At 39.0% G+C, this 25416-nt stretch overlaps 1 protein-coding gene across 10 annotated transcripts in view; it reads right to left on the bottom strand.

The window, feature by feature from the left end:
- The window catches only part of USP54 (ubiquitin specific peptidase 54), a 98354-nt gene that overhangs the window by 5441 nt on the left and 67497 nt on the right, over window positions 1-25416 (bottom strand). For 6 of the 10 annotated variants that reach the window (XM_032190970.1, XM_032190969.1, XM_032190967.1 and 3 more), the window contains 12 exons: window positions 25102-25248; window positions 23603-23752; window positions 22011-22179; window positions 18879-19049; window positions 14655-14786; window positions 14033-14416; window positions 12632-12863; window positions 11662-11801; window positions 10453-10626; window positions 7429-7548; window positions 6051-6243; window positions 2320-3776 (listed from right to left, as the gene is read on the bottom strand). In XM_032190970.1, coding sequence (XP_032046861.1) covers window positions 2320-3776; window positions 6051-6243; window positions 7429-7548; window positions 10453-10626; window positions 11662-11801; window positions 12632-12863; window positions 14033-14416; window positions 14655-14786; window positions 18879-19049; window positions 22011-22179; window positions 23603-23752; window positions 25102-25248 — 3469 coding nt within the window. Of the gene's footprint in view, window positions 1-2319; window positions 3777-6050; window positions 6244-7428; window positions 7549-10452; window positions 10627-11661; window positions 11802-12631; window positions 12864-14032; window positions 14417-14654; window positions 14787-18878; window positions 19050-22010; window positions 22180-23602; window positions 23753-25101; window positions 25249-25416 lie in introns of those variants that run through there. The other 4 variants (XM_032190972.1, XM_032190975.1, XM_032190974.1 and 1 more) reach the window with 4 other exon arrangements.

Here is a 25416-nt window from a genome sequence, read left to right as displayed (position 1 = left end):
CAGAGTTAAGACTTAATGATTTAGCTGCACACCAGTACTTGGTTGATACAAAGGTAAGATAGTTTATGGGGCTAAAGAAGTTCCAGCTACATATGAGAAAACACTTCTTTACTGTGAGGGTGACAGTAACAGAGCACTGGAACAGGTTGCCCAGAGAGGCTGGGGAGTCTCCTCTGGAGATATTCAAAACCCACCTGGATGCCATCCTGCGCAATGTGCTCTAGGTGACCCTGCTTGGCAGGAGGGTTGGACTAAATCTCCAGAGAGATCAATTCCCACCTCAACCTTGCTGTGGTTCTGTCAATGGACAGAAAATCAGCCACCAAGACGGTTACCTGAAGTTACTTGGGATAAACAAGACCCCTCTTTTAAGATCCGCACATGTCCATCTGCTTGTGGCCACCCAACTCTACAGTTTGCCAGCCATTCATTCTTGTGGCTAAGCAGCTGAAAGTGCTATTTATAACAAAGATCACTACAGTTACTTTATTTTAGTGTGCCGCCAACCAGATATAATCCTAAGATTTCTCAAGAAATATACAGGTAGATCAATGGCCTAATAAAAATGGTCACAGGGAATCTATCTATGAAGGAAGGAAAGTGAGGTGGCTGGTAACAACACCCTTTCTGCATAGGGGAGGCATTTGGAGGATTGGGTCTTTGGGCTTTTACTCTCTATTATAAAGCTCCAGTAAAGCTTCAGCGGCATTTTCACTGTGAATTTGGATGTAGAAGTCTAATAAAAACAGTTGATAAGTTATAGAAAGCTTAAACTGTATTTCCAAATGAAGAAGTAATTCAAGTTAAGAGAGAGAGAGCGCTGTGCTAGATCTACTCAGGTGATTTTCACCTAGTTCGTTACATAGATATTTTGTTTTCAAACAGAATTTGCAGAGCTTAGGAAGAAGCATTTGAAAGTCACAGCAAATAAGAAGCAAAAATCTCAAACACAAACTTCAAAAAAATATCTGTATCTCATCCCTCATGATGTGGTGGGAAAACAGGCAAGAAAAGTGTTAGCATAAGAACTAAGGCATGACAGAATTCTGGGGCCCTGGTTAACATTAAAGCAAGCGGGCTCTATCCTGCTAGGTGTCTATAAAGAAGTTCCCAAATGAGTGTGCTAAAAGGGAACACATGAGACCTTCTGATCCAAGCCCATGCAAGAGAGTATCTGTGTGGGGAGATCTTGCCTAATTCTGAAACAAAATAAAAAAAAAAAAAAAAAAAAAAAGAAGAAAATGGCTTACACTCTCCTGGCAGACCTGATCCTAAGTAAGATGAGAATTTCATGGAATATTTGAGCTGTTGTATAAAAGCCTGTTCAAGAGCTTACTAGGGTATTCACTCTGGTCACAGCCTGGCTTGATTTACAAGGAAAAACAGAGGTTCCTACCCCTCCCCACAGTTGCAGGGCATAGGGAAACCTGTCTTGTGTATATATTGCTATGTATTTTGTACATGCACATACTTTGGTATCCATCAAGTTTTAGGCTGCTTTGCATTTGATTAGAAAATTTGTAGCTCTGATACAAAGCCATGGATCAAAAAGAAGTTTGTTTCACTTGTGCTAGGCTGAGAATCAATGTTGTCCTATCCCAGAAGATAAGAACAGCTTAAGTGGAACTGGGCTGCTATCATCACACTCAGACAGGTATCTCCAGCAATGTCAGAGCTGTTCTCACCAAGAGCACCAGAATCTCTTAGTTTACTTTTGGTACCAACTCATCTACAAGGTCTCAAGGATCTTAGCATAGACCACGTACCCTCAGTGCCACTTTCACTTTTCCAAAACTTAAAGCATATGTTCCTTAGCCAAAAAAAAAAACAAAAGTTCAACTCTCATAGACCTAGTAACACTTCTAAAAAAGTTATTCCCCTCAACCATATACAGACTAAACTCTCAAATACAATACAATTACAGTTAAAATTCACAAGTTTGGAGAACATTCATTCCAGACATAGGAACAGTTTAATGAATTGCAGAGGTGATGCAGAATTTTCAAACAGCAAAAGTCAGTAGCCTGACCTAAACAGCTGGCTGACTTGAAAAAAGGAATCAATTATTTCCAGATAACAAGATACTAACAGATATTGCTGCTTGGCAAGATCAACAGCTACTGCAGCCTCCCCAGACAGTACGATCACAGTGCTTCTCTATCCCTATGGGTAGAATGGTTTCAGAATCCTCAACCTGAATCTTTCTGCATCTTTGCACAAATTTTTCTGCTTTTAATTAAACTGACTGAAAAATACACCTTCAACTATAATGAAATACATAGGCAGGTCAACCAAGAAAAACAACTGCAGCATTCTTACCTGATTGGTCAAATGGATACCTAGCACTGTCCTGTCTTCCCAAGAAAGGCCTAGTGGCCTGAGATGCCTGCAGACTAGTCTGATAGAGGGATTCCAGTTCTGAGAGCTCCTGTTCTGTGTCTTGATTCCACTGTGGATGCAGATGTACTGGGATCCTGCTCAAGTCATCTCCAACTGCTCTCTGCTCAGAAAGGGATGGACTTCTCCCAGGTACAGGAAGCCATTCAGTATTCTTATTATCCTTCTGAGAACTGTAATACCTAGTAACATTATCCACCCAACGGTCCACAGGCATAGAGGCAACCATGCTACTAGTAGCTCCATCATCCACCTGTTTCATTCCTCCATCATGACAGTGCCTTTCCAGGTAGGATGCAGGGTCTGCTATATTCTGTCCACCTCTTCTACACAGCTCTTCACTGTGAGCACAAACACTCTTAGAAGCAACATGCTGGGCACTAAAACCCTCCAAAGAAACTACCCCATCCCTAATATCCACAGTTGAATATAATTTTTCAGAAGACTGGTTTTTGTTCTCTTGGTTTTGATGGATTAGCTGTCTGTAACCAGAGGGTGAAGGGTTGATGAAAGATTTTTGTATTAACTTTGGAGACTTCTCATCCTGACATACTGCAGCAATCCAGCCTTTTTCATGAGTACCTTTTCTCTGGGAAACTGCATGCATTTTCTGAAACTGCTCTGCCAAGGAGCGAACATGTCCCTTTGTACTAACACCCTCAGATGTGCAACTTTCTGCTGTGCCATGTTCATCCTGTGAGGGTAATAAAATCTCATGGCTGTTTGCTCTGGAGTACTTATTTGTTTTCTGCAAAGGATCCAGGGAGCATTGCGGTGAAGGGGATGAAGTTGCAGGGGTCATTGCATGATAGCCCCCTAAATGATCAATGCTGGGTCGCACTGGAGAGCTTGCAAGTTTGGAACAAGGACTGCGCTGGTTGTCCTTTTCAGGAGATGCTGCTTGTGGTGGATGTGGACAGTGCAACAGTGTAGGCAAAGATCCACAGTTTACTGTGTTAGCCTTGGATTTGTACTGAGGTGTGAGAATGGGTGTTATGCTATGAACCTCTTCTAACTTGCTGCTACTGCAGCATTCCCTATAGTCTTTTGGCCCTGTGGCTGTGGTGTCAATAAGTTCCACACTATAGTGGGCATCATTCTCAGTTCTTGCAGGCCTCTCTGCCAACCCTTGCCTATAGGGAAAAGAGGGAACTTGGTCATGAAAATCAGCAGAAGCAGACTGGAAGTTTGGAGATATCCTGTTGGATGGATTGCTTTCAGTAGGGGACAGGGAGGAAGACTCTGGATATAATGATGAGTGCAATTCATGGCAGGAAGCAGGTGGGTGGAAGAAAGAACTGGACCCAAATTCCACTTCTTTGTTGGGTTCCAGTGGTACCTCCTGGCTCAGCAGTACTTGGAGCGGGCCAGTCTGTTCACTAAAACACACAGAAGGGTAAATGATTAGCAGTAGTCATTGCTTACGTTTATCCCTAGGGTGCAGAACTTACCCTATGCTACATACTCCTCAAAACACACTTTTTTTTTTTTTTTTTGCTAACTGAATTCTGATGAAGACTTGGTATTAAAATTCTGTAGATACATACATGCTAGTCCTTTGCTTCTAAGTCTGATTTCCTACTATAATCGAACTGCTGAATCCATTTCATATTTTTAATATTACTTTACTACAGTTATGCTTTATAGAAACTTTCACAGTATTCTTGTACAGCACCCTAGGCACTTTAACCAGCAGACTGAGTGTGTGAGAAGGAATAATTTTAAGAATAGTAAAAATAGCATTTACATAAAATAAAATTGGTTTCCAACATTAACATCTTAGATTTTTTGGTAAATACTTTGGACAAGTTCATGATCTGAGTATGAACTGATATTTCCATAACGTCCTCTCTCTCTAGGTAGCTTCACATAAAATAACTTGACAAATGGAAGGAACAGGTTGAAATCTCACACATGTTATTGCTGTATTCTCAGCTTTGAGATATATATCCAACAGGTTAAATAAAGTTCATGTTAAATATATAACCACTATTTTGCAATAATTTGCATTCTATGTATACTTCTAAATAAGAATTTGTATTCTTATATACCAATGTAAGACAATTATGTCCTTAGGTCATACACGTCCTTGGCATTTTTCTGCATTTAGTTCAGCATTTAAATATGCAGACCTAAAAAGCAGTTCCAAGTTCACGTCCCTGTGAGGAGACAATAGGCTACAAACAGCTCCAACAGAGAACTTGAAGGAACTGTAACATCAATGCTTTGCTTCCTCCTTGAGACACATAAAATGGAAGTTAACATCATGAGGACCTAGTTGTGTATAGCAGAATGACCTTGTCTGTGACTAATTGCAAGGTTTGCACTGTCTATAACTTTTTTTTTCTTTAATCAAAGTAAGAGTTCAAAACTCTGGCTATGAGTAGATTTTTTTCACTGTCTGCAATATTAGTATTTTGTTCAATACAACTTTTGGAAATGTAACATTCTTTTCACAACGCAGCAGAGAGCAAGCACAACATGAACAAAATTAGTTTAGAAAGTTTTTCTTTTTCTTTTTTTTTTTTTTTTTTAATTTTCTTAAAATCTGCCAAAATGCATAACTGGGGCTCTGCATTTTTCCTTTGAAGGAGAATACAAGGGACCCCTGATTGACAAAATGATCAGCCCTCATGTACAATCCAGGTACTGCAGGAAAAGAACATTATGATCTATAGCTTGTCTGTGTGTAAATTAATTGAGTTTTAGTATATAGGTGTATGTGGCATTTTAAAAACAGGAAAAGGAAAAGATTCTCATCTGAGATTTCATCTAAGTTTATGATAATACAGCATATAAGAAAGGAGAAAGGAAAGAAAAGTAACAGTTCAAGAAACATCCTAAGAATTAGACAGGGATGGTCTAGTGCTAGGAGGGAATGGCATGGGAAGAAAGAAGGGTTAAACTGCATGCTAAAGAGGGTAAGAAGGATCAGTTATAGCACAGAGTTAATTATGCTGGAGTTGAAGTTCATATGGAAGAAAAAAATCATGAAGAGATGTTGAAGAGCCTGCTAGGCCAGGCTACAGGAAGCTGGGAAGCACAGAAGGAAAATGAAGAATGACAGAGCATCAGGGAGAGTAAGTCAAGGTGACAGGAGCAGGATCTAGATCCAAGAGCTGTACCACAGCACCACTACAGAAATGAACTAGAAAGAAGAGACCAGTGTACCTGATGCTTTTCAGACTACAGTGCACTGAAACATGTTGGTTACTGTTCCCAATATAAAAGCAGCTATAGCAAGACTTCTATGATAGTCCAGTCTTTTACTGATTGAGCCCTCAAAGTGCTCCTGATAGTGAAGAGTTGCACGTTATATCCTAAGACCTCCCCCCTCTGGCCAGGTTATCATCTAACATTCTTTCTCTCTGTACACAAAAATCAATGCTGCAAGGCACTGACTCCTACAATTCTCTGTCAAAGCCCATATTTTGAACACGTGCACAGTGAACTATATTCTAAAAAGATTGGGGAGGGGGAGAAAAAAGGTAGCTGACCCTCTTAAAATATGATTTAACCTAAAGAAGAAAATAATGAGGAACAACGCTAGGATTTGGACTATCCAGGGGAATATATATAGTTGGCTACTGATTTTCAGACTGCACTGCTCAGGTGCAGCTCAGATCTGGGTCTAGGTGATATACTTGGACTACCTTGTAGACTGGGCCATGGTGCCGCCCTGTGGTGGGTGGCAGGTTGGCGACGGCAGCGGCTGCGATGGCTGTTGGTGCTGCATGCGATCCTGGAGGCTCCGGGCTTTTCGGATACTGATTTGCAGCTTCTTATCGACTAGGGCTCTGCTGTGAGTGCTAGAGCTGGCATCATGCATGGCAAGTCTTAGTTTAGCTAAAATGCAAAAGAAAACATAGCAGAAAAACAAACAGAAAAAAGGAATAAAATTGAAAAGAAAAAAAAAAAGAAAAAAGATGCAGCAAGAACATAAAACATGGACCATGCAAATACTGCCACACAAGAGATCACAAGGATGCTACTGTTTCCACTAATGCACATTCAGCTTAGCCAGGTGTCCAAACAAGTTAATTGAAACTAAACCAAAATAAAGTTAAAAGAAAAAACTGATCAAGTTTTAGCCCAACTTCTCATCCCCTTGACACAGGCTCTTTCCAACCCTACCACATTGCTGCTTCATTCATCTTTCCTCCTTCTGTATGCTCCATACCTGGGACTCCCTTTATGTGCAGGAATACCAAGCTGGGATCTGAAATTCAGCACATACCTTGCTGGAATGAAAGCTAAGAGAGATTTCACAATAGCTGTATATTGCCCCTTATTCTGCAGCCCATAAGAGGCAATTTCAATTTCAACAAATGCACAGAAACCGCCTACCCTGTCTGCAGCCATTCTATACAGACAGAGAGGAGCATGGGGTGAGACAGCCAGCCAGTCATAATGGAAAAAGACCAAAAAAAAAAAAAAAAGGAAATCACATAGCACACATTCTCAAAGGTCACAATGCATTTAAGCACTTCTATGTCCTATTGCTTTTCTTCTTGAGCATTAGGTACAGCGTAGGCTCGTTTTTGTTTTTTTTTTTTTATTAATCCAAAGGATGTAAAGAGTAGGCTACTGTTTTCTTCCCTATGCTACATCCTCCATGAGAAACAGGGGAGCTTAATGCCCTTTGTAATTTGGCCTGAGGATTGGGAAAATTGCTAAGTGAGGGCCAAGTGGCACAAAGAGTTACCTATGGGGTGCTTGCTGAAAGGCAGCATTTAGCACCAGAAAGGACACATCAACATCCCAGTGCTGTTATCGCCTTAGCGCTGGAGAGAACAACAAAAACAGATGCAAACATGAAAATACAGAGATGAAGAAGAATAGGACTACAACCCCAAAAACAAGATACTTGAAAAAAAAAAAAAAAAAAGATTTTGTCACCCAGCACTTTCTAAAGACCATCTGGATTCCCGTATTACAACCTGACAATTTAACATGATTAAATATTTCACAGTTTTCTAAGATATTAGCACTGTCAAAAGCGCAATAGCTCAAGCGGTTAGAGTTACTTACATATAGCTTCGTTACAGAGAGCCAAAGCTGCAGCACAATCCCCCTTCTGCTCCTGATTCAGCGACTCTTCAAAGATTGAGTCTGCCTCCTGCATGGACTTCTCAAAGTCATCATTCCTCCCTGCAATGGGCAGCACCCTTCATTTTGGTTTCATTCTGTGCAGAACCCTCGTTTACACTCATCCCATCTGTGATCGCCAAATTGTTCCACACATTGACTCATTAGCAGCAGACCTCTTGCAAGGGCTACACATATCCCAAACCATCTATGGTAACACCTAAACTTTCCTAAGCAGGAGTATAACTTAAGCACCCTGATATGCTTGACACACAGAGTAGAACTATATAAAACATTTTTTTCCCCTCTCAAACTTTGCGTACTTCAGAGACCTGTATTTGCATAATACACTGTTTTCAACAGTCTGAATTAGTATAAAAAAGGCAGCATGGACATGTTATAGAGCTAATTCTGATGACTTCTATCAATTAGAAGTAACTTAAATTTAGAATTGAATTCATCAAAAAATAAATCAGACATCCAATTACTTCCATACAAAATGTCTTCAAACTGAACCTACTGAGATATCCACAGAACAATACTTAGACTTGAATGCGTGTATGAATGCAAAAAATAGTTCCATGGATGTGTCGAGTGCATACACTCAACTGCTGAAAGAGACATACAGACTATGGAAACCTAATGGTCTTGTAGCTTTAGAAGAAAAACATGGGGAAGGAACTGAAAAGATATGGAAATCAGTCAGTAATTCTTTTTACATCACTTTAGAAAATAGCACTGGAGAATAAGAATAAATCATCCTTAGACACAACAGGGAAAGATGAAACACTGTGTCCTGGCATCAGAACATTCAGTTCTGAGAGGAGAAAATGCCCAGACATGCTGGTGTCATCTATTAAACATTATGCAAGTTGTATCCTAAAATGTACACAAATGAGGCCAGAGAAAACAGAAAACAATAATAGACTGTTTCATTTGGGGGTGGGCTCCTTTTCTGGAAGGTCTCCGTTTTGACAGAGAACATCAATATCTTTTTGACCAACTTGTATAGCACACACCATGGCCTGACCTGCTCCCCAGCACCCTTGTGCAGAAATGCAAACACACAAATCCCAAAGAACTCATGAAAAGCGATTTCTGCTGAGAGAAGTGAGATCTGTTAGAGCAGTGAGTTAATCAAGCAGCACATTCAGTTTCAAAATCAAGGCTACTGAGGCTCATAAGCAAGGCCAGTATTCTAAAGTTAGCTTTCTTTGCATGAGTTTAGCATTTTACTTGAGGGGAAAATGAGTCACAAGTGTTCTGGAGCTCTGTGTACAAGCAAGCATTCCAGGCAATCAAGCAGTCTGTTAATGTTAAGCAATTACATCTCTGACTGGGGTGGGGAAAGGCTTAAAAGGAACAAATGAATACCTTCCCAGCTCTCAGGTCAATAACTAACTCAAATATTGCACTGAAGTCTTTTTGGATTAAGCATTATTCTAGTTCGCTTTCTTCCTAACACTGAAAACCCAAGCTATTTTTGCTTCTACCAATTAATGCAACAAGAGGTCAAAGAGGGGCCATTTCTTGGAAAACCGTGCTATTCCCTTTGGGCACGAAAAGCAAAGACGACATCCTCGTGCTCAAGAACAGAAGTTCCCATTTCAACTGTAAATCATTATCATTTATGCTACGAAAATAAACTACACTAATAAAAAGGTATCTGCTATGTTAGATCATAACTTGTCAACTGGCCACTTGCAGGTCACAGCAGAACCATAAAGGATAACCTAGTGGCTCACTGAAAGCACAAACCGTAACAACATTCACAGTGAGACATTCTCATAAAGATCCTATTTTTCAGCTGCCACTGATACAGTGACATTCTGGCTCTGAGCAGCTGGCACAGCCATGGGCTGCAGAGTGATGGCTGCATTGTGCCCTCAGCTGGCACTGTTGTGGGTGCCCCTATCCATCCTTCACTTCTGTCCTGTACAACAACAGCACCTTAACTCTCTTCTCCTATACCAGGTAGGAGAGAGTAGCGTAGGGGTCTCAGGAAGCTTGTCAACACAGGAGACTACAGTGCCTTGGTGGGATTGCCCCAGTCATTTGGGAGGGCAGAGCCTAGGCATTTTACCAGACCCCTTGCCTTTGATGGCCACCAAGAACCCCATGCTTACATGCTACACTAGGTTTCATTCAATCCCTACTAGGTGGTTCACCCCACCTTCTCTGACTCCCCTTACTGGAGACTAGGAATAAAACAAAAGGTGCTAATGTGAATCCTGTCACCAAGCTCCTTCTGTTGCAGTTCCATTCTTCCCATTAAATTCCAATTAAACCCTTTCTGCTGCCATCCCCAGCCAGAAACATAAGGAGTCTTGGAAAAGTCATAATAGAAAATAAAAAGCCAAATATTAACTCTTGTTTTTTCTCAATTCTTGTCCCTTCTGAAAGGCATCTATGCCAAACCCTGCTCAGATTTTCAACACTAGACCAGATAAGCTTGCCCCAGTACTTGTTCCCACCCCTGTGCTGCGGCTGCACAGCTGAGCAGGGAGGGAGAGTGGAAAGTAAAAGGGCAGAAACAGGCAGAATTGCTTAGGTCAGTGGTGCTACCAGACAGAAACTAAAACAAAACTGTGGTCTAAATGAACCAGTTATGCTGCAGGTGGATCTGAGGCATCTAAAAAGTGCTCATTCCAAGATGCTGGTTGAAACCTTATAGCTAAATCTAGGTATCACTAGTACACATAAAATGTAAAGGTGTAAATATATACAAACACTATACATTAGGAAATATCTTGTTGTTATTGTCACAATCAAGAAAGAATTCGGTTAAAATAACAAATTGCTTTCTGTGTTCAACAGGATTGAAATTGATGGTCTCTCACTAACTGAAGATACAAAATTCTAATACTGGGTGGGTGGGGAGAGACATATAGTAGAAAATTAAGTTCAAAGGTTCAAAAAAAATTCAGCACCACAATCTTGCAAAATATACTGCATTCAAAAGGTTACCCTGATTCTGCAGTTCATCTAGATCCATGAACCTGCTGGGACGGGGATTAAAGCCCATTGCTGCCTCCATTTCCTTTTCTCTTTTCCTGCGCAGTTCTTGTTCATGTGCTCTCCTTGCCACCTCCTCTTGCAATTCATCCAGTTCACTCTTTAAAGGGCCAAAGATCTCCCCACCTTCCAAAAAAATATTTTTGACAGTAAAATCTCTCAAAGTATCCATTAACAGACAAGTAATGTTAATGAAAAATACAACTGCCATTAGCAAATAGCATACTGACCAAACAAAGGCTACAGAATTTCAGACGAATTCTGCTTTGTTAAATTTTAGTTTTAAAACCCTGCCCAAGCTATTTGGTTTCCAATTCCCCTCTCTGTGTCAGTGACTCTGGTAGAATCATTGCAGTGTTGCTTCATGATCCCCTGTAGCACAGTCCATCCTTTAATCCACTGACCCAAGAAACAGCAAATTTGAACAGAGCAAATCATCAGAAGAGAACCCTAAATGGCTGCTGAAATCTTGAGACTTTTTATTGTGCCTGTAATTTGCATCATTAGCTTTAGAAAGTAAAACAGATTCCAACTGAGATAGTTTTCATCCAGGTGCAGAAGCAGATAAAAATGGGAGGAAAAAAAAGCTTATCAATGTTCTACTCAGCACAGAAGAAATTAGTCTTCACTCTCATTTCAACTATGACCTGTGTTCAGAAAGCATCTCCCCTCCTCCCTTCCCCAGACATTCTCTGGAATAAAGTATTTGCTCAGTATAATCAGAATGTGTATCTGCAGAAAAGCTCAGCTTTAGCCCAAACATCCTGTAAATATCCACTCTCACTTGTGACAATTTTCAATGCTGTATACCATTACAAGCTTCTTTTCAGTAGTTATTACCAGTTATGCTCAAGACAACATTTTGCACTGACAGCAGAACACTGAATTATGGGAAAGAATAGGGAAAAAACTTTATCAGTTAAGTCAATCTTTGTTGAAAAAGATACCAGAACAACATGATCAAAGGAATATTCCAATAAAGTTTTTTACAATCCCCTTTGGAAAAGCAAAAGTTACATCTTGTAAAACTGTGCTATATTGCTCAGTGTTTCATTTCCCCTTCCTCGTAATTCCACTGTAAAGAAAAGCATCCAGAAAGTAAAGAACAACTCCAGTACAATTTATCTTGTGGAGCCACGACTACTGAGAAGTACATCCTACCATTTCCAATGGTGCGTGCGCTGTTTGTCCAGCTCCCACTTGAAGAATTAGACTCCACTTCCAGGATGCTGCTACTATGAGACTTGGGAATACTGCGCCAAGCAGGAACCAATCCACCTGCCCGTTTCATGTGAACATCCCTCCAAAAAGAGAACAATTACAGTACACAATGTTACTACTATCTTCAGGAGAAATTGTGTGTGCATTTTCTATGATCACAAAAATATTTACTCACATTTTACTTTTACATCCTCATGGGGGAAAAAAAGGTCTACCACAGGAAAGTCTTTGGAAAAACAGAGTAAGAGAAAGCAAACAAGGGGAAGGGACCATAATTCTAATCTACTCCAAAGACTACCCAATGCATATTAAAACCATGGTCTAATAGCTGTTCTCAACTGATTTTAACAGCTGAAAATCTGTTCTGGCTATAAACATGCTTGGTTTGTGATTGCATCAGCTCTGCAAGCCAAGGAGAGAAACACATTATGATGCCTATTTATTTTTGCATATAAATATTGCAAAAATATCTTACAAGACTTCAGTGAATTTTTCAAACTGGCAGGGTCATATGACTGTTGATTTCTGATTTTCTAAACAGATTAAAAAAAATCAAACAATGGTTTATCAAAAGGTCAATCAGATGGTTCAAAGGACATGCAAAGTTTGATATTTGAGTTTTCAAATCAGAGACTAATCGTACAGCTATTTCAAATGCATCATTTTAACATTCTTCATTCAACTGAATGCCATTTATTTCCTCCTCACTTGCACTAAGCTATCAATATACCAACAAGAAAAGGAATCGGTCTCACTCAGATGCTTATTTCCCTTGCCTCAATAAATTTGCACTGTAAGCTCAGACCACTCTTTCTTGTTGCTTTTGTTTTGTTTTTAATGTCCTATGTCATTATGTAACAACAAAAAAGAAACAGATCTCACTCCAAAAATGAAGTTTGTTAAAATCTACCTGTGGTTGCTTGAGCTTTCAGACAAGGGCATATCCAGACTAACTGGACTGTTACTGTTGCGCTCACTGCTTTCATATCCAGACTCCATTCTCTGTATTAGATGAGGATGTTGATCCACCATATGCTGGGTGCCACGGCTTAGTACACCACGTTTGTATCTGATGTTTGACTGGCTTGATCTTGTTTCTTGAGCAGCACGTTCCTTCACTTCATTCTCCATAAGCTCTTTACCTGTTGAGATAAAAGAATATCGCCTAGTAGAAGATCCAGGTTTCTTAACAGCAAATCATCTACACATTTTCGCTTCTCAATTATACTTAAACCAGAAGCACTTTAATATCACCTAATATCAGCAACAGGAATCAAAAAAATTTACTTTTCTGATAACATGAAGCAATAACCTCTTCAGCAAATTCATTTTCAAATCTCTCCCATTTAATGCTACCACATTCCCACCAAGCAACAATCAGTTGCAGAAAGAAAAATCCCTTTCTCCCTGTAACAACTTGTATTTGTCCAAAATCATTTTACAGTATACCCAACTGTGCCTTTAGTATTTCCACTTCATAGTTGTTACTGTACTGTCATATGTACTTCAGATACTGCACTTTTTACTTCATTTTGCCATTTACAATTTGATGAGGCTCATATATTGTGTCATTCATGTAGGACAGGAGAACTAGAAAACTTTTTAAATTCTTCCTTGCTGATCTTACTTCGTTCCCACTTGCCTCATGTTTACTCCCCTTGTTTTCTGTTCTTGAAGCTGTTCTCTTCTCCCTTCATCTTCCCTATAAATGGATGTTCCTTCACGCTGCCCCATTCTTTTCAATCTTTAGTTCCTTCTAGTTATCCCTGTCCCTCTCAAGACTCCAGAATTTCTGCAGGTGTCCTCATTAACCACAACCCTGCTGCCAGTCACACAAATCTCTCCCTTCTCATCCATACACTTTCCCCTTTAAGCACTTAAGAAAGGAGAGTAGCAGTTCCAGTAGCATGACAGTATAAAAGACAGGAATGGGTAAACACCTGCTCTCCACAACCTTTACAGTTTCAGGAGCATCCACTTCTTGATAGAGGAAAATAACTGTTACATTCATTTGCAGACCATGGAAAGGGAAGCAGGGGGAACAGAAGATGCCTGAAATTGTTTCACAAGAGATTCCATTACCTGCAAGAAAAACCTGCAAAGCCTAGGACAAAGTCTTTACACAATTTTACACGGAAAACAAACAAATATCACACATGCAACATAAATACACACAGAAATTAGCCTTCAAGGACATGAATCACCAACCTACATGCCATCTTCAAAATTTCACTTCTCAACTTAAAAAGGAAGAGTAGAAGACTGTACATTCCACATATCTGTAAGTAAATCTTTCTTTCCAACTGCTTACCTGCCTCTTCAGAGAAGGGACTAAGCTGCGTGTAGCCACAATGTTTCCTCTTGTCTTTACTGAAGATGCTGTCTATATTCAGAGATTCTCTTTTGGGTCTCCAGGTTGGCCGGTACCTGCTAGATGAACTGGATTTAGACTCACTACTGGTACTCTCCACTTCCCAGTCTCGAGAATGTGCAGATGATAGGCTTTTTGAAGGCCGTGTTTCAGCCTGATCCGTACTACTCCCTCCATGAGACGAATTTTGGTTGGTTTGAGAAATTTGCTGTGGTCTGCTGTGGATCATATTGCTCACTGTTTCTTTAAATTCCCTCAGTCGGCTTGTGCTGCTGGATGGTTTGGGGGCAGCTCTGGGGGCTTGTTTCTCTTTCAAGGTTTCTCCTGCATTTTATAAAAGACAGGGCAACAGCCACAAATATAACTCCAGATTAAGCCAGCAGCCCTACTCACAGCATCTTCATACAGTCTTTGAAAAGTAAAATAAAAACACAAACACAAAAGCAAAGACAATACAAAATGCTATGATGTACAAAACGAGAAAAGAAATGCACATACACTCTGAGGATCTTAAAAACATTTAGAAAGGTATTGATATTTCAAATAAAATAATGTTTCTTGCCTTCACTGTGGTATCCTGATGACTGAGCCTCATCTCCTTTTCGCCGAGACCGGCTAGAACTCCTTTTGCGGTCTGCCAGTGAGCCCTTTTTGGAAATATGCCTCTGATTACACTCACTGTCAGTCAGGTGCCCTGAAAGAACAGAAGAACACATCTGAGATGATAAGAGCCTTCGGACCAATTGCTCTCTGTGCTGAAACAGTAGGGCTCTCCTCCTTAGGAGCTGCAGACACTCCAATGCTAACTGGCAGGTTTGGATAACTTCGTATCCAGAAGTTATTCATTTTGTCCTGCGGGTGGGGTGTATTTTAAGGTCACAAACAATACAGCCCCTCCAAGGACCCTAGTTAGTGACAGATATCCCAAGGGAGCAGAAAAAGTTGAGCGTGCCTTGTCTTCTAATACTCTAAGGGTGTTACTTTCTTGCTGTCTGAATACTTGGTCAGTTTTAAGAGCCACCAACAAAAAGTTGAGGACAGCTTGCTTGACATTAGTCTGTTGAATGAAGGCTCAAACACATGAACAAGTCAGCATGTAGTAATAAGTTAATGCACACCATTTGCTTCTCCGTACTAACTGTGCTCTCTTTGCAGAAGTAATTTGAGTTAGCTTAGGCCACAACAAAGAAGCCTCAGTTGGCTCTCAAGGGCTACGCCAGCTAATTCACATCTGCCACAAACTAAGAGCATACACACAGATTATCAGCACAAATCAGCTGACACACAACAATGTTCCCGTACTCATGTGTCCAAGTCCTAGCATTTTCTCTTGCACACAATTTGTTCTCCTTTTCCTCACATAAAAGGTGAGTTAAGCGTATATGACATTTAATTACAGGTTTTCTCTACTGCCATTTCTTTTAACATTACGGTTCTCACACACAGTCCTAAGCCTGCAAGCACAAACACACGCATGGCTTTACTCACGTGAGCAGTCCCAAGCAGAGATGCAGGGTAAGAAGGGAATTTATGAATAAGCTACAAAGACTTCTCTAGCCTTGACATCACCAAATTTCACCTTGTATAGGATGACAGCAGAGAAAAACCCCCTACTACCCAACAGTGGATTAACAGCTCCCACACTACACAGTTGGCATTTCTGAGCCTACCCCTTGTCTAGAAATTAACATAAAAATCAACAATATTCAAAGCAGATTTTGAAAGTAAAAATAATACTTTTAAACAGTTGAAGAAATAATTCACTTTGACTACAACTGAGATACTATAATATCAGTAGGAAGGAGTCCAGACTACAAAAACCAAGCTACGCAAGACTTGTGTTTCTATTAGTTTGCAAACTGGAGAGTAATTTTTGTAGCTAAATCTTTAGGGAAAAAAAAGAATACATAAAAGAACTAAGGGAATAGAAGAGAAACATTGGCAATGAAAACAAGACGTATGACTTTTAGGTGACTGAGCATGAGTCAGTCAGCACTTTGGGAGAAATCATTTCCCCCCCACAGCATGTACTGTCAAACCTCTTTTAGGGACTGAAAGAACAGTATCTTATCTTGACGGGAACCACTACAAGGTAAAAGAAGCTTACACTGCACTGGAGAAGTTGTGTACTCCAAAGCAAAACATTTTTCCCCGAAGTTTGCGACCTGATAGGAATGAATGGCTAATATCCAGTACTATGTTAGTGTATTCTTGTCCTGTAACAGAAACTATTTAAAGATATTCAGTGGTGCTGGAGTTAGCTTTGGGTCTGCACAGACAAACGCAAGAACACAACTTAGCCTTGCAGAACGAAGGCTGCTTGCTGTACATAAATATTTCTCCTTATTTAATGAATTGTAAATTTTGTCATATTCTCACTGAACATTTTATAGCCTTAGAGTAGAAACCAAGAACCACAAGTCTGCAGGACACTGACTGTGTTGTTTCTGCCTGGACCCTCTGGAACAAAGACTAAACCCAATGGAATGCATGAATAGAGGAATTGTAACACCAGATATATGAGCTGAAACTTCACACATTTTATTTCTTTTATTAAAATAAAAGGCCAGGATTTCTGAGTGCCCAATCACACACCTAAAAAGGTGTCCATTGCTGCACACATTCCTAAATGTCTCATCCTCCATGGGTGGGACAGTTTTATAAGCAAGCAGTAGTATTCAAAGGAACGTTCAAAGGAACATTTTCTGGTGGTAGTGGTCTCTGGTTTTTGGAGGGTGAGGAGGAAGATGGACAAAATATGCTAAGCCAAAAGAATGAAATCAATCAGGTTAAGACAGAATGTCCCCTACTCCATCCCAAGAAAAACTCAGTTGCAAAACTCAGTTGCATGAATAGGGCAGCCAGAATACGCACTTTTTCTCAGCAGCACAGGTTGGTAGGAGCAAGAGAGTGCTCATGCAGCCACTCTCCATGCCCTCATCCTGAAGAACCCAGGTGTCTGAGGTCATAAGACCCAATGGTGGTCCTTCCCAGGAGGGCGATGTGGAATAGGGTCCATAAAATTCTGGGCTGCAGTAGTGGGGTAAATGGCCATTACATGAAGAATCCTGCTCTTGCCCAGAATTACTCAATAGCAGCAACAGTTGACAGGTCAATGTGGATGGCTTCTTTATAGCCCCACAGATCAGCATTTGATGACTAAGCAGTTGTATGATTCAGCAGACTGGCTTTTTGGGAAGGTTTTAGGTAGGCAACAATAAGAGGGAAAAATGTCCAGACAGGTGACTAGCTAAGGGGAGACTGACTATAGCTAAGGCCAAATCAGGGAAGATGAGGATGACTGAAACTAGGTAGTGAGGTGGGCTAGAGCTGGAGGAATAACATAGGACAGAATCAGTAGGAGAAAAAAGAAAAAAAAGAGGAGAATATTACTACAAAATTATAGAAAACAAACGTATATGTTGAAATTCACCTGCTTACATGTTGGCAGCTATCCCACTACTGTCTTTTTTTTTTTTTTTTTTTTTTTAAACAGACTTGTGACAAATTTTGTTGGGAGGAACCTAATTCAATCAACTGCCTGCCACTTTTATAGATTATATAAATAACACTCTGCTAGCATTTTCAGTTTGGGCTTCTCAGAACTCTTCAGTTCAACATAAATTATGTTTCCTTACCACTCTCAAATTCTGCTTCAACTTTCCCTTCTTTCTCACACTCTGAGGACAAATACCAGAACCTACAGTGCTAAATATTTCATAACACATTGAAAGTGCCTTTAAATTACCTAAAACCATGAATTACAATCGCTTAGACTTTTGATGAAGAATGAAAAAGCACTGAAGAAAGCCTACCCAAACCATTTTCTTCTAGGTTCAGATGTGAAAAATACTTGCAACATAGATGGTTTCAAATGAACTAAAGATAAATATATTTATCACAAGACAACAACTATTTTGCAACTAAAAGGACATAGTGGTGTGTTAGCTGTTGACACTGCTGCAACCAACAGTTGCTGATTCAACAGTTTTGTCATCTTAGAAAGTTTTTTAAGGCACAATAAAATAACTTCAAATGTATTTAGTAGGTCACATTTCTGACACTTGAGAAGCCTGCCCTTGACTCATGCACTACTTTTTGAGAACTGAAGTTAGTACTGTATGCAGAAACAGATTGACTGGGGTCACTAGGCATGAGTAATACAGATTTAAGCCTTCAGACTTCCAGCTAACCTCTTTTCAACTAGTCTTTGGGCTGACTGTTCAGCTGCCTGAAGGAATATAAAGACAGACTCCCTTCCCATTGTGAATGCTTGGTCAACTTGTCTCCACAGCACAGGCAGGAGAACAGGAACATCTTATGCTCCTCCTTAGTGCAGTAAATACTAACAACATCCACTTACACAGGAAATCTTTAGTACCCATGTATGTTAGATTCTGGTGATGGAATTGCCTTTCCCAGACAGCTGCAACTCCTGAAATGAGCAAACTGCACACACAACACTTACCAGACTGTACAATGGTACTGCACAACAGACTCTAGATTCCAGGATTTTGTATGACACAAAGAGCAGGTGGATAGTGGATAACAGAAATAGCATCTGTAAATTTTTACCTGGCTAGATGCTAGTCTACAAAGGTCAATAGCAGTTAAAATTATGTATATCTTTGTCAATACTATGGTTCATTGCAAACCAAAACCATGCTGGATACTAAGCACTGCTCATTATTCTGTTATGGGTTACATTAAAAGATTTTTCATGGGGCTCCACTGTATTCATCATATTTAATGACAATGACTACTCAGATATAATGGTATCTGCTACCTGTATCCCTGCTGCTTTGTGAAGCTGCATCATTCTCCACATTGTAGATGACGGTCCCCTGTGAGTCGGAAGAGAAGTGACTGACCACAGACTCATGGTGTGCCTGTTTATACGGATAGCTGTCAGTAGAGGAATCTGTCCTGGTATCACTTGAGATGGAAGGTTCTCTCCCTAGTAAATAAAGTAATGTCAAATTACAGAACAGAATAGAAGCAGCTACACATAAGTTAACTGGAAGAACAGAGTACTTAATATACAAGCTCAAATCCCAGAACACCCCCATCTTATGGGAAAAGTTGTCTCCTTTGGGAGGATAAAGGGGTGTCATACCTCTCAAAACCTTTATTTCTCTCTCTCTGGTAACTTGAAATTTATCAGATCTATTTATTATGCAAAATTAAACTATGTCAATTAGCCTACCAAAGTATACACTACTACCACACTGAAATTAACAAAACTAGTCAAGAACAAAACATTATTAAAGATAACAATAACATCAAAAGTCATACTAACAACAACATTTTATCTATTATGAAGCAAAAGCCCATCTAGAACTTCATACTGTTTCTTCTATAGAAGCTGGTGCTGGTTCACTGGGATACTGAAATGGATGAACCACCATGATTCAATTTCAGTATAGTACTTAAATTTGTTAAAACAAAAGAAAAGGACAACCTCCTCCCAACACTTTCATTATACAAAAGTAAAAATCTGAACAGCAGGGAGACTGCTGGCCATTTTATGTTTTGTATACACTCCAGAATATACAGAATGTTTGTTTCATACTTGTTTGTCAGTGGAGAAACTAAAAAATGCGGAAAAAATAAAGAAGAAAATTATGGTTCATTTTGCACAAAGCCTGAGGCCGCTTCATAGTTTTGTTGAGACCAAGTCCTGTAAGATGATGTCCTACTTCATGCAATGTAAAAGCTTTTACACTCAAAATTCTCCCCACTTCCTGACTGGTTAAAAATCTTAAAGTCCAAGGAAATACAGAACACAGCCTGTTTTAGGAAATGACAGTTTCAGAAAGAAAAACGAATATAGGAAAAAGGAATCAGTGCTGTGGAACTGAGTAGTAAAGAACAATTCATAAACTGAAGTCTCCATTCAGCAGAAAATCAAAAACATTAAGAGAAATTATTCGGACTTCGCTCCACATTTCATACCAGGATCTTCGACAATCTTTCCTCCACAATTTGTGGTATTACATTTTGATGTGAATAGATGTATTTACCTGAACCCATCAACAACAGTTCAGGTACGATATTGTGATTAACAGTTTAAGAATAAGCAATTTCAGTTCATTTCTCAATTATGGGCTGTGGATATTTGATAACACCGAGCAGTCCTCAAGTATTCACACTGAGTGTGAGACAAAAAGGCCATTCTAAAAAGCTAGATTATTAGGATAGAAAACTCTGGATATCAACAAGACTAAAAAACAATCCATTTATATTTGATTGGAGAATTATGTAGAGTATGATTTTTTCTGGCACATCAACCTACAGTATCTCACAAATTCTTTCAGAAGTTCTGTATCGATGTTGAGCACTGCAGACAACACAAGCAAGCCTGAGCAACTCAAGTGTTTTTGAAATGAGAGAGCAGGTTACTCATTGTAACCTTCTGACTTTAATTTGAAAGAAAGCACTTTTTTTTTTTTTTTTTTTTTTTTACTTTTTTTTATGTATACATATTTTTATGTTCAGCTTCCTGAGGTCATTTTAGAACACAATAATATTAGATACTGAGGAGACACTGAGAAGTAGTGTTAGCTAGGTATTTCCTGGAGAGAAAAAAAAAAAGCAGAACCACAAGGTCAGTTTATATATAGCGTATATTGACCTGATACTTGTAGAGATGCTCACAACTGATGGATAGCATCAAAGGCCCTCTCCCCACTTCCTGGTTTTCTTCAGAACAGGAAGATAGATTTATGAATTGTAAAGCACCTCGTCAAGTAAGAAGTGAAGGTTTTCTTCCTTCTGCTTTTATTTGCATTTATTTTAAGAAGAGTTGGAGATTTACTTCATTATGAGTAGATTGTCAACACATAACTAAGGGGATAACAGATGTTCTCTACGGATTAGCTAATTTTATGTTTCCTGGTCAACTATTGTCCGCAAAAACCATAAAATATTCCTGGAATTGCACTGTATAAATAGGCTAGAATTCTGGAAAAATGCTGTATTTCTGGGTTTAGTCTTGCCTTGCTGTTCTTGGCAACCTATAAACCCATCTCTGATACAGGATATTTTCCACAAATATGCAAAAATAGAAACCATCTTCTTTTGCTAAGCCATTATAATAAGCCCACACCCAGTTTCTATTCTTCATCCTGTCTAGATTGCAATTGCATGTCTTTCTCAGAATGTCTCTAGAGGCCTCATTTAACATCCAAAATCATCCCAGAAATTCAGTAAACCAATAGCCCATCAGAACTTTGTTCAGCATGTTGGTAGTGGTCTAAGCTCTGAAGCACCTTAGTAGGACAGACGTTTCTGATTCAATGCAATACCTACAATACAAAGAATTCAGGAAGCAGAGAGACGTTGAAAGCCTCTTTGATAGAAAGTGCTATGCATCTGCAGCTGTAATCTTTTTTGATGCAAAACAGACCATGAAGAATTAAGAAGTAATCATCACCTACAGGCATATGCCTTCACCAATCCCTTCCCCTTTAGTCTCCCACAAACCAGTTCATATTTCACAGATTAAATTCAGGAGTGAAGTTAGGGATAAAGTAATTCTGCAGCTCCCTTTCATTTCTATGAGTTTATGCAACTCAGCTATTATTCCCTTCCTGTTAAAACTGATCATGAATTTGTGAACCCAGTCCTTGAAGTCATCATTTATTGTTCCTCTCTGCTTCCACTCCACAACACTTTCACTGCCTTTTTATTTATTTATTTAGTTTTTCTCCAACGTTTTTTGGAAACATTTACTACACAAACAATCAACAGAGTCTTGGACTGAAAGAGAAGTTCAAAGGTGAAATACTGGAAGTCCTCTAGATCAGCTTTGACAACCAAAGACCCCACTAACAAAAACACACACAGAACAACAAAAAAAATAAATCACACACAACACTACAGCACAAGGCATAAGCTTGCAGTCCAGACTGCTTACCTGAGTCTTCGCTATCATAGCAAGTCCTGCTATATTGCTGTAAATCCACTTGGGGGGGCAAGTCTTGTGTTGACACGGGAGTTCCTCTTGGATCTGCATACAGCAGCAGCAAAGGCTGATAATGACCCTTAATGCATTTTGTCACAACATCTTTCCATTTTGGACCAATCTGATTTGAAAACAACGACAAGATAACACAAGAAAGACTGTCAACGTTTTCTATAACAGTGTCTATTCCCCCCCTTCTTTCAGAGTTTGATTTTTTCTCCTCTGACATTCTTTAACTCCTTCCATATCCAGTATTTTGAACGGGAATCAAGAAAGCTCTGACCAGTGGTCACGTATTGGAAAACACTTCAAAACTGCCTTAAAATAGGCATTTCCATTCCTCTGAGACTCACCTTATCTAAGAAAAAAGGCACCACTTATGACACCAGCTAAGAACACGTTTGGAACACAGAGGAACCAACTCAACTAAAATCAAGATATTCCTTATGACTAAACAAATTATAATTTTTGCAAAAAACATGACCACAAAAATAATTTTTCCTTTCCAGAGGGTTGAATTTTTGTTTTTAATAAAAAGCTGTTCATCCTTTGAACTGTTGTGGTTTTGCATCAGTCAAAGCCAAAGATTTAACAAAATTTCTTAATCCATCCACCAGCATAAACAAAATGAAAATAAAAAAAAAATTGCATTTCCAACATGACAGCAAATTTAATTCAAAGCTAGCTACTTTGGCGTGTGAACCTGTTCTGCTATTAGAAGAATCTCCACAAGCATTCTGATAGCCAGGCAACAATTATTATAGCCATATTCATCTCAAAAATCTTCCCCATATACTAATATGGGTTTCACTTAATATGCTTAACATCTGCTCTAACAAATCTACTCCATACACAGTTACTCAACTGAAGCACTGCAGTACCCATCCTTGGCAGTTTTGCTGCAGATAAATGTGACTGAACTAATAGAAAGATTAGTTTTCCCTTCGAGATTCTGCTTGGCATAACTAGCAGACAGTTTTCCTCTCTCATGTTTGTACCTCCATGACTAGAAGGAATAAAAGGAAAGTGGTGTGAAATAAAGCAAAACAAACTAATGGGATGTAGTAACAGTGTGCCAGGATTCCAGCACTGGTATCTGTAATGTCAAGGACCTCATGCTTGGTGAGAATTAAAATAAAGGGACAAACAAGTAGAAAATTGGTTGTTGGCAGCAACCACCAGGGAAGTCTGGCATCTAGATACTTCAACAAGCAACTCCAAAAGCAGGCACTAAATAGCAACACCACTCATCAGTAAGGGAAAGCGAAGCATGTCAACTGTGTGCACAAATAAACAATGGGGGTTCAAACAACAACATGAAAGCAAGATTGGCAGCCAACAGAACAACTAAGAATAGGGCTTCTGAGATTTCTGGTATGCTTTCCTGTGAATGCTTTACTTTGCTCACAAAAAGGTACAGAGCTACAGAACTAGAGTAGCAAAACACACACGATTTCTCAAAATCTTTGAAGAACAGTATGGATTTGTATACAATTAGTTAGAAAAATAATCTCTTAGGAATTTGTTGAGCATTACTTTCTTACCTCCTTGACATGAGCATCATCAAAGTACATCCATCTGCGGATTTTCGTTTGGAAGAAGAAGGTAGAATAATGCTTTCCATAGTAACAAATCATTCCCACCAAATACAGTTCGGAGTGTTTTGCTCTGTCATCAGTTACTCTGAAGAAGAGCTTCAAGAAGGGAAATAAAAAAAATTAAAGCAGAAATCAATAAAATACCCAGCATTTTATATACTGTTTTGCATCTGAAGGCCTCAAAGTACTACAAGAGAGGCATCGTTGTTTTTGCTTAGATTAAGAAAACAAGTCAAAGACTAAAGTAATTGACCAATGTTTAAATGAACCTAGAGACACAGACCAGGAACAGACTGCTATCAACTCACCAAATGCCCGAGAATTGAGTCAGTCTTGGAGACTGTGGCCATGCTTTAAAGATGTTTACAGTGATAGATAACCTCTGATTTTCTAGTGTGGTTCTACTCTAAAAATGAATACAAGCAAAACTACTTTGCACTGGAAGAAATTCTCCATATACTCTGTTATGCTTGCTGATTATATGAAATACCATTTAGGACCGTTACTCCTCATCACTTTGTAGAAATCAAGCAGTTCTGACAGTAAACAAGTGGCATTTATTTTAATTTAAGCAAAGAAGATGAAATGAAGACAACAGTAGGTCAAAAGAATTTGGCACATACAACAATGTTTTCTGAATTTAATCGACCATGTTTTATTTAAAAATGCACTGGACTCATTTTTTAGCGAGTTACTGCTTTACTATGCAAGTACCATGCATTCTTAACCACACTTCCATTAACTTGCTCTGATTTTAGTTCACTAAGCACTAGATGTTTTCTTCTTCTGTACATGTATTTTAATGTAATATCTCAGTGCTAGAATATGGCACAGCCAAGATTCAGTATATGAATTACTTAGCTCTAAAACAAACTGACGTAGAATAAGTGCATCCTCTGATATATAAAGCTCCATATCCCATACACTAGAGTTAATTTAACCTATCAGTCAGTCACACAATGCCAGCCACCCACCATTTCTCAGAGACTGCTCGGTTATAAGTTATTTCTCCTTGTTACAACTACAGGTGTAAACAAAGAGGATTTAAACAACAAACAGAAACTGTATTTTATGTTCAAAAGTAATAAACTTCTGTTCTTTGTAGTGGAAAGTGTACAAATGTATTTTAATTGAAACCAGCACAAACCGCAATCAGAATTCTCTCACACTTCTATGTATTTAATTCAAACTGTTTTCTGAAGTAATTTTCTCTTATTTTCAAGCACCTTACACATTAATGTAATATAACTGAAAACACATGATTATACTAGTACTTTCACAGTTTTTATGAAGCATTCAGAATCAGACCAGATCTTTGGGTCTGCCCTCTATTCAGAGGCTGAAAAGGTAGAGGTGGTGACTTATTTTTCTCAATCCAGCAACTACAGACTATCACGAGAAAGGTTGCATGCTTTTAGGTACTGTGAAATTACAAAAAAACTCACATCTCCCAGCTTAAGGCAAGTGCCCAGGCTGTGAATAACATCCTCAGCCAGATCAGAGTGGTCCGAGTCCCAAACCAAGCCAATGGTGATGATCTGTGGAGAGTTCATCAGCACACGACGAATACGTATCTTTTCCCCACAATTACTCTGAGGATTTAAAACAAAAACATTGAAAATAAATATTTTCCATTTATTATAACATTAGTTAAAATAATTCTTTATTATGAAGAATATATTTTTATATTCTCATTATTTATTATATTGTTAGTTTTAAAAGATCTTCAGAGAGAAACTTGCTTTTAAGGCTAACAAATT

This window comes from Aythya fuligula, chromosome 7, assembly GCF_009819795.1.
Source record: "Aythya fuligula isolate bAytFul2 chromosome 7, bAytFul2.pri, whole genome shotgun sequence".
NCBI classification, from domain to species: Eukaryota; Metazoa; Chordata; class Aves; order Anseriformes; family Anatidae; genus Aythya; species Aythya fuligula.
The sequence above is the reverse complement of the archived record's forward strand: the minus strand, read 5'-3'. Positions and strand labels throughout refer to the sequence as shown.